Source organism: Halichoerus grypus, chromosome 7, assembly GCF_964656455.1.
Source record: "Halichoerus grypus chromosome 7, mHalGry1.hap1.1, whole genome shotgun sequence".
NCBI lineage: Eukaryota > Metazoa > Chordata > Mammalia > Carnivora > Phocidae > Halichoerus > Halichoerus grypus.
Genome location: NC_135718.1, coordinates 39,884,106 through 39,900,410, shown reverse-complemented (window position 1 = coordinate 39,900,410; position 16,305 = coordinate 39,884,106). Strand labels below are relative to the sequence as shown.

Genomic DNA, 16,305 nt, shown 5'->3' with positions numbered 1-16,305 from the left:
ATGAGAGCCTTACACTGTAAAGAAATTTTCATTCTGAAGATAAGTACTGGCTGTCGCACGAATGTTAACACCGTGTATTGTGAAGCAACGTATAGTATCCAGAATCTCACAGTAGTCGTTATCCCATTACAAGAATTCTATGACAGGTTAAGTCACCTTAATATAAACATGAGTCTGAGATAATTAGGGAATAAGAAACTTGTAAGACCGAGTGCACGTGGCTTATACAGAGGAGCACAACTCACACTCAAGGCTGTGTTTAAAATATATAATTTACCGTATATACATGATCCATTACAAAGCCAAACAATTTCTGCAGTGTGCAGTAAATAACCGCCCAGAGCACACCCACACAAAAAGTGTCCTTCACACAGTCAACAGGCTGTCTCTCTTCTAGAAGGTGTCCATCTTCAGGGAGATGCTGGATGTCACATCAGTCCACACAGGGCAACTTCAGCACAGATGTATTTGCCCCGCATCCCTGCCTGAGCCCAACCCAAACACATGAGAAATCACATGTGAAGTCGAGTTGGGAGAGGCACTTTACAACAGTAGGGTCTTTAAAACACATTTTTCCAGCTCGGCTTGCACTTCCTACTCTCCTACCCCAGTGGAACCAGGCAAAAAAACTCTGCTCACACAAGAGCAGACATTCAATCAGAGCTGGTAACCTCGGCACACTTCCAAGAGGCCCACTTCCTCCAGCGTGTCCATCGATGGCTAGCTCCCTCCCTTGCTCCTTTGGAAAACAGTGAGCAAGAACTTTCTGGGGAATATGAGTTTCTATAGCAATATAAGTCCACCGTGCTGAAGGGGGGGGGGGTGTCCTTTAGAATGGTGTGCTACTCGCCCTGCATCCTTGGGTGATCACAGGCGGGGAAATGGGCACTGGCGTATTTAGAGACAGTGGACTGTTAGCTTAGACATCAAAGTTCCCCACAATCTGCCTCTGCCCTTAAATCACCAGGGTCAGTGCATCTATTTAAAACAAGAGATGCTATCTTGAGTGACCATTTGCAATAAGCAGTTCGCTCTGATCGAGGTGCCCTAGAAATGTTCTCTGACCTTTTGAAAAACCAATTAGGACATATCTACCATCTCACACTTTGGCCTATAATGGCATTTCCTCTAGCTATATACTATGAGCTTGGTATCACAAATACAGGAAGAGTAGAAGATTAAAATAAGATTTTAAAAAGATTAAAACCCAAAGAAAGGAGAAGAAAACATGAAGAGGTTTGGCTCAGCAGAAAATCTCCTTGGGTGCTCTCAGAATCAGAGTTCACACTGCTCAGGGCTCGGACCCAGACATATCCTGTCCTGGGAGATTCGTCCAAGGGCTGTGGCCCCTACTCTTTGATGGAGAGGAGCCTCGTACCTCGTGTGTCATACCTCTCCTCGAAGGCACCTGGGACACCGCTGGAAAAGGGCTCCTCACCACACAGAAGGCACGAGGTAAAATACAAAAATAAGGATTTTGTTTCCAAGATATCATAAATAACTGGGGTGGCAGGTATTAAATAGGACCACGGAAGAGGACGCCACGTTACAGCTTGTTCTCCTCAAAGAGGATCTGGGCGTAGACAGTGCTGGTGGGGAGGCCTTTGGCAGCCCGGTGGGGTTTGACCAGCTCCAGCTCAGCGTAGGTCAGGTTCTCCTCAGCAATCTTCGGCTAGAAGACAGAACACAACACAACTCTAGCTGACCACAGGGAGTTCCACATCATACCTTCATTCATCGGGCGTGCATTTTCACTGCATTCTGAGGATCCAAGGGGGAAAAGATGGACACAAACTTTCCAAGGATAGATAAAAACCTAATTAATATAATCATAAAGATCTCATTGTCTTCTAAAGAACACTATGCCCTGCAAAGAGACATCATCATTTATTCTTAAGTTGACATAGAACACTAACAAAAAATGATTAAACATGAGGCCACAAAATAAACTTTAATTCTGAAAATAATGTTAACAGTTTCTCTCTTTTTTTAAAAAAGATTTTATTTATTTATTTATTTGAGAGAGAGAGAGAGCACGAGACCGGGGAGGGGCAGAGGGAGAGAATCTTAAGCAGACTCCCCACTAAGTGTGGAGCCCAACTCAGGGCTCGATCCCATGACCCTAAGATCATGATCTAAACAGAAATCAAGAGTCAGATGCTTAACCAACTGAGCCACCCAGGTGTCCCACTAACAGTTTCTGATCAAAAGGAAAAAATAAATAAATAAATAAAAGATAGAGACAGAAACAAAAAATTCTAGAAATTAATAACAAAATTAGAATACCATCTAGACATCGCCTTGAATGACTTAACCTGTACAAAACTAAAGCTCTGGAATATCTTGATAATGATGAAAAAGAAAACAGTACTTGCTAGAAACCAAAGAATGCAGTACTCACAGAAAAGTCACAGTCTTAAATACTTATATTAATAATGTGAATTAAATGGATCAAGCACCCAATTAAAGAAGTTAGAAAAGAACAAAATAAGTGAAAAAAAAGTAGAAAGAAAAACCAACAAAATTAAAACCAGACTGTATGAATCAGAAAGCAGAACAATAGTAGAATTATAAAAATACCCAAAAGCTTGTGCTTGGAAAACACCATAAAACAAATAAACTGAAAAATAAATTAATCAAGATAAAATGGGAAAAAAGCCCAAATGACTAACATAGGAAATGAGGAAGGGGATATAATGTAAATAAATTTTTTTAATTAAAACAAACAAACAAACAAACAAAAAAATGACTTTGCTCAACTCATTGCCCCAAATTTCGAAATACAGGATAAAATGGGTAATGTTCCAAAAATATAATTATAAACATTAACTCCAGAAAATATGAATGTACTAATTATTATCAAAAAAAGAAAGAAAAGGAAAAGAAAAGAAGGGAAGGAAATACTGTCAAAGAGCTCTTTCTCAAGAACACCAGGCCCAGGCAGCTTTATAGGAAACTTTCTATGAGAAATTCCTTTAAGGAAAAGATAATTCCAGTGTAATTAAACTGATCCAGAACATTAAAAGAAGAAGAAAAACTTCATGTATTTTAAAACAATCTATCAATGTAAATTTTAAATCAGATTTACTCAGAATGAGGAAGCACATTAAAAGGCAGATAACCATGTTCCAGGAATGCAAAGACGGTTCAATGTTAGAAAAATCTACCAATACAATCCACGATAGCCACAGATGCAAACAACAATACGGTTATCTCTATAGATGCTGGAAAGGTATTTAGTAAAATTAAAAAGAAACGTTTTTGTTAAAAACAACGTTTGAATGAAGGAGGCAGAGGTGTATATTTTCCTGCCATGATTAAGGAACATAATTAAAATAAAGAATAATTGGTGGATTACTATGGAGTGACGTCAGCATCACACCAGCAGGAGTCATTCCTTTCTTCTCTCCCCTTCCATGTACAACTAATTGGACATCCATAACCAAAAAGAAAAACACCTCTGCATAGCATACCAGGATAGCCAAGAGATCTGACCATCTGTGCACCTAAGGTGGGCGGACGGGACTACAGAGGGAGGGTGGTGGTGGTGACGGAGCCCGTGGTGGCATGTGCTGTGATGGCAGAGAAGGTGTGGGCTGCTCCAGCAACCAGCCAGCACCACCCTTCTGGCAGAGGAGGTGGAGGGTGAAGTCAGGAGTGAGTGGTGGTCGGCCTGGCTATGTGCTGCACAGCTGGAGGGACCAGTTGCTCTCTCTGAGGAGACCACAGGGATGGGGGAGAGGAAAAGAGACTGAAAGAGGACCATCCCCACTTCAGGATCCCCCTGCGGAGCAGTGGGCACACCCAAAACCGCAAGCACTGAGTGTACACCTTCCCTACTCACCCCTGCTCTGCCCCACCTTTTGCTTTTTTTTTAAATGCATAGTGCTCCCAATCTGAGCAGCCTGTCAGATCCCTTAACAGAAGCCAAAATCTTGTGCTATAGCGCCACCTTCTGGAAAACAAAAGGAAGGCTCCTAATTACCAACCTGTTGAACAGTTAGAATCAAAGTAAACAAAACCTTGCCTACATTTAAAAGAAGGTGTTTACTTCAAATGCAGTGGCAGAACCACTTCTCCTCAAACACCATGAAAAATCACAGTAATATGAAAACAATCACAGTAACATGATATCACAAAAATAAAATGACAATTTGCCAGCAACCAAAGACATGGAATATTATAACCTAACTGATAATTTAAAACACTTGTTGTAAAGAAGTTCAAGCCACAAGAAAACTCAAGAAGATGATGCAGTGATCTCAGCAATAAAACTAATAAACAGAAGGAATACTTTACCAAAGAGACTGAAATTCCAGAACAGGACCAAATAGAAATTCTGGAGCTGAAGAACTCAATAAATGAGACGAAGAATGCATTAGAATGTACTGGAAATACAGCAGATCATATGGAAGAAAGAATTAGTGAGCTCAAGGACAGAAAAATAAAAATGATTCTGGTGGAAGAGAAGAGAGAACTGAAATGTTTAAATAGTGAAGAAACCATGTGAATCATCTGACTCTATTAGAAAAGCCAACATAAGAATAATGGGTATCCCAGAAGGAGGAGAGAGGGGAAGGGAAGAGAGCCTATTTAAAGAAATAAGAGCTGAGAAATTCCCACTCCTGGGGAAGGAATGGGATATATAAATCCACAAAGCTAATAGAACACCTTATTATCTCAATGCAAAAAGACCCTCTCCAAGACACATTATTTTAAAACTGTCAAAAGTCAACAATAAAGAAAGAATTTTAAAGACAGTGAAGGGGGAAAAAAAGACAGTAACCTACAAAAGTACCCCTGGTTAGGCTATCTGCAGATTTCTCAGCAGAAACTCCACAGGCCAAGAGAGAGAAGAATGACATATTAGAAGTACTAAAAGATAAAAACTGTCAGCAAAGAATACCTGGCAAAGTTATCCTTCAGAAATGAAGGAGAAATAAAGGTTTTCCCAGACAAAAGCTGAGAGAGTTCACCACCACTAGACCTGCCCTACAAGAAATGTTGAAAGGAGCTCCTCAAGCTGAAATGAAAAGATGAAAGTACACAAAACTCTGATTAAGGCAATACATAGAATTAGAATACGATAACTCTTCTTTAGAATAGTTTATTAACCTCTTAACTACAGCATGAAGGTTAAAGGAAAAGAGCATTAAAGATAACTACAGTTATTTCAACTTGGTAACAAAATCACAGTATAAAAAGAGATCATTTGGTTTTTTTTATTTTTTTTTTAAGATTTTATTTATTTATTTGACAGAGAGAGAGAGACACAGAGAGAGGGAACACAAGCAGGGGGAGTGGGAGAGGGAGAAGCGAAGCAGGCTTCCCGCTGAGCAGGGAGCCCGATGCAGGGCTCGATCCCAGGACTCTGGGATCTTGACCTGAGCCAAAGGCAGAGGTCTAACGACTGAGCCATCCAGGCACCCCTAAAAAGAGATCATTTTTGACATCAAAAATATAAAAGGGGAAGAGTGAAAGAATGGAGACTTCATAGGCAAATGAAAATAAATTGCTATCAGCAGCAAAAGGACTATGTTATCTATGAAATGTTTTGTGTAAACCTCATGGCAACCACAAAGCAAATATCTAAAGCATAGACACAAAACATTAAAAAGGGGGGGGGGGAGGAGACTGTGCCAATAACCTTGAAAAACCATCAACTTACAAAAGTAGACAGAAACGAAGGAAAAAGAAACAATGGAAAGACAAAATAACCAGAAGGCAAAAGACAAAATGGCAATAGTAAATACTTACATATCAATATTCATCCTAAATGTAAAATGGATGGAACTCACCAATCAAAGGCACAAGTGGCTGGATAGATAAAAAATAAAACCCAACTAAATGCTGCCTACAGGAGAATCATTTCAGCTCTAAAGACACACAATAGGCTTAACATGAAAAAATGGAAGATGATATTCCAAGCAAGCAGAAATGAAAAATTAGACATAGCCAAACTTATATCAGACAAAATAGACTTCACACCAAAAAGAGTAACCAGAAACAAAGGTCATTATATAATGATAAAGGGGTCTATACATCAAGCAGATATAACAATTGTAAATATATATGCTCCCAACAACTAAACAATGAAATTAAGTATACATTAATTATATTAAGTAATTAATATTTAAGCATATATGTATATTATATATTAAGTCATTAATAAAAGTAATTAAGTAATTAATAAAAGATCATAAGGGAGAAATAGACAACAATACAATAATTGTAGGGGACTTCAATACCCCACTATCAGCAATGGATAGATCATTCAGACAGAAAATCAACAAGGAAATGTTGAAATTGAAACATACTTTAGAACAAATAGACTTAACAGACATATACAGAACATTCCATCCAGCAGAAGACACATTTTCTCAAGTGCACCTGGAACATTCTCCAGGACAGATCATGTTAGTCCACAAAACTAATCTTAGGAAATTTAAGAAGACTGAAATCATAACAACCAACTTCTCTGACCACATGGTATAAAACTAGAAATCAACAAGAGGAAAGTGAGAAGATCTAAAAATATGTGGAAACTAAACAACACATTTCTAAGCAACCACTGGATCAAAGAAGAAATCAAAAGGGAAATAAGAAATTATCTCAAAGCAAATGAAGATGAAAACATAACATCAAATACTGTGGGATATATCAAAAGCGGTTCTGAGAGGAATGTTTACAACAATAAGTACATATATTAAGAAACTAGGAAGATCTCAAACAACCTAATTTTACATCATAAGGAACTACAAAAAGAAAACAAACTAAGCCCAAAGTTAACAGAAAGAAGGAAAAAGTAAGGCTCAGAGTGGAAATAAATGAAATAGAAACCAGAAAAATAATAGAAAGGATCAGTGAAACTAACAGACAGTTCTTTGAAAAGATAAACAACATTGACAAACCTTAAGCTAGACTAATTAAAGAAAAATAGAGAAAAATCAAATAAAAAAATTTAGAAATGAAAGAGAAGACCTTAGAACAGATACTACAGAAATACACAGAATCGTGAGACTACTATGAACAATTATATGCCAACAAATTACATAATTGAGAAGAAATGTTTACATTTCTAGAAACACACAACCTAAGAAGACTGAGTTGGGAAGAAATAGAAAAGCTAAAGAGTAGCTTTAGCTAACTGTAAAGAGATTGAATCACTAATAAAAAACTCCCAACACAAAAAACTTCAAGACCAGACAGCTTCATTGGAAAATTCTACCAAACATGCAAAGAACAATTAATACCAATCCTTTTCAAACTCCTCTAAAGTATCAAGGAGGAGGGAATGCTTCCAAACTCATTTTATGAGGCCATCATCACTTTGATACAAAAACCAGACAGGGGTACCACAAGAAAAGAAAACTATAGACCAATATCCCTGATGAATATAGATGCAAAAATTCTCAAAACAACGTTAGCAAATCAAATTCATGAACATATTAAAAGGATTATACACCATGGACCAAGTGGGATTTATCCCTGAGATGCAGGATGATTCAACATACACAAGTCAATAAATGTAATTCACCACATCAATAAAATGAAAGCTAAAAATCACATGATCATCTCAATAGATATAGAAAAAGCATCTGGCAAAACACAACATCTTTTCATGATAAAAACCTTTAACAGACTAGATATAGAAGTAACATACAAAAGGCCATATATGACAAGCCTACAGCTAACATTTTACTTAATGAAGAGAAACTGAAAGTGTTTTCCCCAAGATCAGGAACAAGGCAAGGATACCCATTCTCACCACTCCTAGTCAATAAAATACTGGAAGTCCCAGCTAGAGCAATTAAGCAAGACAAAGAAATAAAAGGCATTCAAATCAGAAAGGAAGAAGTAAAATTGTTATTGTTTGCTGATGATATGATCCCTACATATAGAAAATCCCAAAGATTTAGTAAAAAACCTATTTTGGTAAAGTGGCAGGATACAAAACCAACATAGAGAAATTAACTACACTCCCTTACACTAAAGATGAAGCACCTGAAAAACAAATAAGGAAAATGAACCCATTCATAATGGCATCAAAAAAATACTTAGGAATAAACTTAATCAAGGAAGTGAAAGATCTGTACAATGAAAACTACAAAACTTTGCTGAAAGAAATTGAAGAAGACACAAACAAATAGAAAGATATTCCATGTTCATGGATTGGAAGAATTAATATTGCTAAGATGGCCATACTACCCAAGGCCACCTACAGATCCAACATAATGCCCATCAAAATACCAAAGGCATTCTTCACAGAAATAAAAGAAACAATCCCAAAATTTGTGTGGAACCACAAAAGACCCTAAATAGCCAAAGCAATCTTGAGAAAAAAGAACAAAGCCAGTGGTATTATGCTTCCAGATTTCAAACTACAGTACAAAGCCATAGTAATAAAAACACTATGGTACTGGCACAAATATAGACACATCAGACAACTGAAAAACCCTAGCATATATGGTCAACTAGTATTTGACAAGGGAGCCAAAAACACCCAATAGTGAAAGGATAGTCTCTTCAACAAATGGTGCTGGGAAAATTGGAGAAACACATGCAGAATAATGAAATCGGACCACTTCTCACATCACTCACAACAATTAACTTGAAATGGATCAAAGACTTAAACAAAAGATCTGATACCATAGAAGCCCTAGAAGAAAACATGTGGAAGAAGCTCATTGATACTGGTCTTGGAAATAATTTTTTTGGAAATAACACCAAAGGCACAAACAATAAAAGAAAAAAATTAACAAATGGAACTAAATAAAACTGAAAGGCTCCTACAGAGCAAAAGAAACAACAAAATGAAAAGACAACCTATAGAAAGGGAGAACTTTTTTCGAACTCTATTAATGGATAAGGGGTTGAAATAGTCAAATAATATCCAAAATATATAAAGAACTCCATCAACTCAATAACAACAACAACAAAAAAATCCAATTTAAAAATGGGCAAAAGAATTAGACATTTCTCCAAAAAGGACATCAAAATGGCCAACAGACACATGAAAAGATGCTCACCATCACTCATCATCAGGGAAATGCAAATCAAAACCACAATAAGATATCACCTCACACCTGTCAGAATGGCTATCATCAAGAAGACAAGAGACCACATGAGTTGGTAAGGATGTGGTAAAAAGGGAACCCTTAAACATTGTTGGAAAGAATGTAAATTGGTCCAACCACTATAGAAACAATATGGAGGTTCCTCAAAAAATTAAAAATAGATGTACCATATAATCCAGCAATTCCACTTCTGGGTGTATCCCCAAAGAAAACAAAAAACAGGATTTCAATGTGATGTATGCAACCCCATTTTATCACAGCATGATTCACAAGGCCAAGATATGGAAACAACGCAAATGCCCATCAATGGATGAATGGATAAAAAAGATATGCTACATATATACAATGGAATATTATTCAGCCATGAAAAAGGAAGACATTCTCCCATTTGTGACAACACGGATGGACCTTGAGCACATTATGCTAAAGTGAGACAGAGAAAGACAAGTACTGTATGATATTACTTATATGTGGAATCTCAAAAAGTTAAACCTATAAAAAGCAGAGAGTAAAATGGTGGTTATCCGGGGACTGAGAGGAGTCAAATAAGAGTGATGGTGCATAAGGGTACAAACTTGTAACGAGCAGTAATAAGGCACTGAGATCTAATGCACAGGATAATGCATGTAGACAATAATATTGCACTATAATTATGTACATGTGTATGTATAATTATGTAATGTGATAAACACTGTTACATTGGCAATCATATTACAATATATAAATGTATCAAAATAGCACATGTATACCTTAAACTTATACAATGTTACACATCAAACTTATTCAATAATAAATAAATAAGCAATAAGTGCTTATTTATTTATTAAATAAATATAAATATATTTATATAAATATGTAAATATAAATATATTTATTAAATAATTATAAATTATAAATATTTTTATTAAATAAATATAAAAAGAATAACTGGTAATCCAATTCTAGTGATATTAAAGTCTAAGGCTGTAATAATTAAAATACTGTTGTACTGGCAAAGGAATACACCTATATGTCAATGGAACTGATGAGAAAGTCTAGAAATGAACCCAGAATAATAAAACAAATTATTATTTTTCAATAAATAGTGTTAAGACACTTGGGTAGCCATTAAAAAAAATCATATCCTTACATCATTCTTTATACCAGACAAATTCCAGATAAATTTAAAATTTAATGTGGAAAATAAATTCATAAGTGCTAGAAGAATGAGTGGGGACATTTTTAAAAATAACCTCAGTGTATAGAAGGTATTTTACAGAATAATCCAGGATCAATACAGAAAAGATATGTACATCTTCAAGCCATAGAGGGCAAAATATTTCTTAAATAAAGTCAAAGGACAATTAAAGAATGAAGAAGAAAATATTTGCAACTCATATCAAAAAGCCTTACAATTCAACAAAGATAATGGCCAATAATCCATTAGAATATTAAACAAAGTACAACAGACAGGACCAGATAGTTCACAGGAAAGGAAATTACAAAGGCTCTTACACACACAAATGAGACTCAACCTCTCGTAATAAGAGAATCATGATTTAAAATCAGACATCACTTTTTGTCTTTCACATTAACAAACATTAAAAAAGGAAAGACTGCGAAAAGAAACAGAAGAAACGGGTCCTCTTGTATATTGTTAATGGAGGTGTTTGTTGGTACAAGCAAAAATCTGGAAACACTTCAATGGACATCAGCGGGAGACTGATGTATTCATACAATGGGTATTGGTGCAGTCTTTAAAAAGAATGAGGGAACCATATGTGGACTGTATGTTTTATTATCACTTGGGTAAATATGTGTATATGTATTTTACATGCTTAGAAAGCCCTTGGAACCTGCTTGGGAAATCAAGCCTCTGGTACCTATTCATGGTGCCCTCTGGTGACATAACCTGGATGGCCGAAGGGAGACCCACAATTGAGTGTGTACATTTGTTGATACCTTTCACATTTTCTAGTAGGCACATGTATTTAAACAACACATTAATTAATTTTAAGTCATAATCAGAAAAATAAAAGTCAGTCATGAATTTACAGTCATAAAAGACACCTGACTTGCATTTAAGCAACGTGCTTTTCGTTGTTTCTTGGTTTTGTTTTATGATTTTTTATTTTCGTGCTTCCACCTTGGTTATCTTGCCAAGATTCAGGACAAGTAAATCATTTACATTCAATTTAAGTTTCTTAAAAAGAATGCCTAAAGCAAAAACCTCTTTTCTTTTGAAATGGAGCATCCTAATAGAGACAGGAAGCAAGAGACAAAGAGAGTTCCTGAACTCCTACGCCAGTACAATTGCCAATCGACCTTCACAAATCGGCCATTTTTAAATTTCAAAGGAGATTTATAGGGATGAGAGCCTCTTGCTTGTCTTTTGACATCAAGTTTTAACATTCCTTCTTAGTTGTCCAGATATTCCAAGCCAACATCTTGCCTTTCAGTTTAATTACATTTCACATTATAATGATTCCATTTAGAAATGCCATGTGTCCTCAAATAAGCACGCAAAACCCAACTCATGTAAATTTTAGAACCCAGATTTATGAAATCATATTGTCCAGGTGTTTTATTACATTACCTTGAAATTGCATTGTTTTCTAGTGTAGATTATCTGTTTATTCTTAAGTTATTCCATTACGTTTGGATATGAAAAATAACACTAGCTTTCTCAATACAGGTCACCAGGCTGGTTGGGCTGATGTGTTGTTTTCATACATTTTTATGATGTTCCTATAGTAAACATAATTCAATAAAGCCAAAGCACACTAAATAAATAATTGCATCTAGAAAAGCAATAAAAACAAATAAAATTAGTACTTTCATAAGTGGAAAGGTACTTCAATTACTGCTACAAGCAACAACCCTCCATAAAATGTGTAGAATCATTTCCCTTATGCATATTTCTGGGATATAATAATTTGATTGAAGATATGAGGCAGCACACAGGAGGCTCCGAATTGTGAAGTGTATACAGTTTCCAACAGAAGATGCATAATATCGGTCCTTGGCACCTTTAAAGAACCTATTGTTTTTCTGGCATGCACACTTGGCTGTCACCATCAACCATGTGCTTAATTACATTTCCCGGCTTGTTTAACTGGAGATAAATTCCTAATGGCCAACGGAAGGCGGTAAATGTAGACTCCTCACCGGTTCTCACCAAGCCACCTTGTTTTTGCCCGGATGCTTTAGTGGAAGGTTCAAGGGAGAAGCAGCTTAGAGCAAATGATCGGAATCATTAATTATTGGTAAAACTATAGAACTGGCAGTAAAGCCAGGAGCCAGGAGCAGCATGTCAAGGTTAAAGTGGGTGATGCAATGGGGCACAACCTGGGTGAGGACCCTGCAGCGGGTCTTCAAGACCCCATTCCTACTCACACAGAAGTGCATGTGCACTCCAGGGTACAACCTTCAATGACCTCGAATGGGCTGTCCACACCCTTGCAAGTGCTTCAGACTGCTCTCAGGCACAAAAGAAACCCCTGGAAGCAGGATTTCCAGGCCTCGGACATTTAAGTCTTATGTTGCTGTATTCACTAGAGAGCAGGAGAAGGAAGAAACGGGAAGGAGGGGAAGTGGACCAACTGCTGGGAAGGTGTGACAGGTCCTTTAGAAAAGGCCCTAGAACTTTCCAAACACGTGAGAAGCATCTGCCCCATTTCCTCTTTCCCAGGACTGTCTGGTTTTATTTTCTTTTCCCTCTCAGCCTACAGAGACCCCTGGTCAGTTTCTCTATTCCTCCAATAAGGACCTGGTATTTGTGTTCCACTGCTTGGGCTCTTGTCTGTTCTTAAACCTCTTTGTTTTATGTACTTATAATCTCAGTTTCGATACATTTCCTCCCAGCCAAGGTAGAATCCATTCCTTAGTCTGGAAGGGGATTCGATAAGCAAGAGGGGATGGAGGTTCAGATACAGACATATGTTGATGCATCAAAGAAAGGCCGGAATGGAATTCTGAAAAATTCTTCTCTCGGTTGGTGGAAATGTTCATGGAGAGGAGGCAAGGAGACCGGCCCGGAGGCCATCATCCCGTGGCTGACTGCAGAGCATGGCTTCAGGGGCACTTTGGACCTGAGTTCAAATATCAGCTGTGTGACCCTTCTGCTGTCCTTAAGGATCTCACAGATCCTAGACTTGAACTCAACTGCTCACTGACTGCCACTGAGCCAGATTAAATTCCCACATAGCACAACTTCCCCTCAGAAGGATTCAGAAAGCATTATCACACAGACCAGTTTTCTCATGCAGTGACAGAACCTTCTGGACTCTAGGTGTAACAAGGTCAGTATGCAATGAAATGCCAAGTCTTCCATGGCCCATCCTTCTGTTCTGCCAGTGGTGAGACACTCAACAGCAGATTACAGCCCCCAGGCTGGACCTCTTACTTCTAATTTAAGCTCTTTTTCCCCCAGTTTTAGAGTATTGATTATGGAAAGTGGGTCTATGGGGGAAGGATTTACTTGATATGGCTCACACTAGAGAAGTCAACCCCCAAGAATTCAGAAGTTGTGCACCTCTTGGGGACACACCACACTTCAAGCTCCTAATTGGTAGTTTCTGAGTATTTCATTTCAGGATTCAAGCCAAAACTTAACATTCCTACCAGGAGAGAGAGAGGGAGAGAGAGGCTGATTGAACATTCTATGCAGACTCCTGCAAAACAACATTTTTTCATAGAGATCACAGCTGGATGTGCACGTTGAATTAAGTTGCAGGAATAAAAGAAAAATGGAATTGCAGCCACTGCAAGTTCTCCGATGTCAGAAGTTCAATTGGGTAATAGCATTATCCGAGCAAGAGATCAATAACTAGGACATGGGGATGTTTATGCTAACGTCACCTTAGAGTTAAAAAATGTGATTGCAGTTCTACCGACCTGCACTATCAGGAATCTATTTACCCAAGAGAGAATTACATATTATCGAGGGCAGACTTCCTCTTCCCCCTTCAAGATAAGTGCTCATTTTTTATTCAACAGAGGAGTACCTAGTAAAACAAATTCTCCCCTCACGACGCCCACCCACATGACTATGGCCACTGAGGGGGCAGAGGCTGTGCAGTCGGGGAGGCTCTACTTGATGGAGGGCCCTCGACCCCTCGACGGGTATCCGTAGGTCCAACCTCAGGAAAGAAAACGATGTCATGGTTCTTACTGGCCCTGTTAGAATCGACATGCCTTGGAAATGAACTTGACTTAATTTTGAGTTCCACAGGTCAGCCAACTGGCGTACTCTGCTTTGGCCATGCTGTGTGTCAGGTGGCAACAGACTTTGTTGCTTTTTTCTAAGATTTTATTTATCTATTTATTTGAGGGATTGAGAGAGAGGAGGGGGAGGAGCAGAGGGAGAGAGACAAGCCGACTCTGCACAGAGGGCAGAGTCCGATGCAGAGCTCGATCCCACGACCCTGAGATCATGACCTGAGCAGAAATCAAGAGTCAGAGGCTCAACCGACTGAGCCACCCAGGCACCCCTGGCAAGAGACTCTTGATTAGAAATGTCCACTGGACAGGTGGGAATAGGAAGCTAAGCGGTGAAAGGGTAGAACTGGGGAATTTTCTGAGATAACTGCTGGAGCCACATGCCAGCTCTACTCACCATCTCCTTGGAGGTGAGATCACTGGTCCACTAGGACCTCTGGCTTCAGCAGCATAAGTGCTACCAGAATCCTGACTCCAAAGTGAGGGCTGGAATTCAGCTGCACTCCCCAAATCCAGCATGCAGCTGTGACTGCTGACATGGGTGCCTCTTGATGCTCTGAGCCGGGGTCTAGAGACCAGGACCCTTGGTCAGCACCAGCAGCACACAGGTACTCTCTCAGGCACCAAACGCCTCCTTCCTCGGTTGCTTCAGACAGCCACAAACCTTGGCATGATATCTGCCCAAATTCCTCCCCCATGCCTGGCTTTCACATGATTCTTCAGTAACTGATGGCCAATGAACCAGTGATCTCTATGACTTTGGAAGGATTAGAAAGGATCTGGAACTCAGGAGAGAAGTTTTGGATGGGGATTAAGATTTCAAAGTTGTATCCAGGTTTTTGGCACTGTGGGTTGGATGAAGTCACTTGGAACTCTTGAGCAGAGCAAATTCGCATCATGCTCTTGACTCTGGAGAATTCAAAGGATGTTTAGCAAAGCACATTCCCAGAATGAATATGACATGATGGAAAGTCACATGCCCCTGGTTAATTGCTCTGAGGACACACAGAGGTGACCAGCTATAGAACCTGTTAAAGCCATGCACAGAAAAGGCCCAAGGTTTTACAAGTCATCAGACAGATGGAGGTCTCTAGATTTCACCAGTGTATGTTTGGAAGCTAAAATGTGATTATAAATGAAGCTCTTGGGGAGGGTCCTGACACATGAAACTTTTCATAGTGGCACAGTGATAGCGGTGATTAGCTCCATGATCTAATACAGACACTCATTTTCTCTTCCCCATGGACCATAGATGTATGTTTTCCCAGCTTCCTTCTAAAAGTACTTTTACTGGCAATATTATTCAAAAGAATATTTATGTTTAGAAAGAGAGGGTGTTTGGTTATCTCCTTCTATGTAGGAGTCCACTCTGAGAATCTTCAATTTGGAACCCTCAGTCTTCTAATCCACTGCAATCTTTAACACTCTGATTCATCGAATGTCTGGGACTCAAGGATCTATCTAGTGGTACTTAAGAGCATCGATTCTCAGAGACAGAAAGACTGCCATTTACCAGCTCTGTGACCTTGGGCAAGTTCCGTAGCTTCTCTGTGCCTCCATTTCCTCATCTGTAAAGTGAGACTCATAATAGTACCTATCCCACAGGGTTATTTTGAGGATTAAATGCATTAATACGTGTAATGTACTTAGAAAATTACCTTGTGGGTAAATAGTAAATACTATACAAGTGCTCACTTATTATTATTACTATAATTTTTATTATAGAGTACAGAGAAGTGTTGTTTTGACAATTGGTCCCTTTGAAATACTTAGAGGCAGAGAGAAGAAGACACTGAGAGATCATTTGGAAAACACCACCTGCCAGATTCTGATGGATGCCACTGGACCTCAGGCCAGTGCCAAATAAATCCAATGATATATATAAATATAAATCTATATATATATTTTTCATAGTGGTAAAGTTAATCCTTCTAAAAAGATAAGTCAAACCACTCACTGCTGTGCACAAAATTCTCCAATGTTTCTTATCACACTTAGAATAAAATCTAGAGTCCCTATCAGGATACTG

General features: G+C 38.3%; 1 protein-coding gene across 3 annotated transcripts in view; it reads right to left on the bottom strand.

Moving 5' to 3' along the window:
• Positions 1-254: 254 nt before the first annotated feature.
• Positions 255-16,305, bottom strand: part of VSTM4 (V-set and transmembrane domain containing 4) — a 99,850-nt gene continuing 83,799 nt past the window's right edge. For 2 of the 3 annotated variants that reach the window (XM_036103139.2, XM_078077455.1), the window contains one exon: positions 255-1,672. In XM_036103139.2, coding sequence (XP_035959032.1) covers positions 1,547-1,672 — 126 coding nt within the window. In that variant the 3' untranslated portion in view covers positions 255-1,546. The remainder of the gene's footprint in view (positions 1,673-16,305) is intronic. The other variant, XM_078077456.1, reaches the window with a different exon arrangement.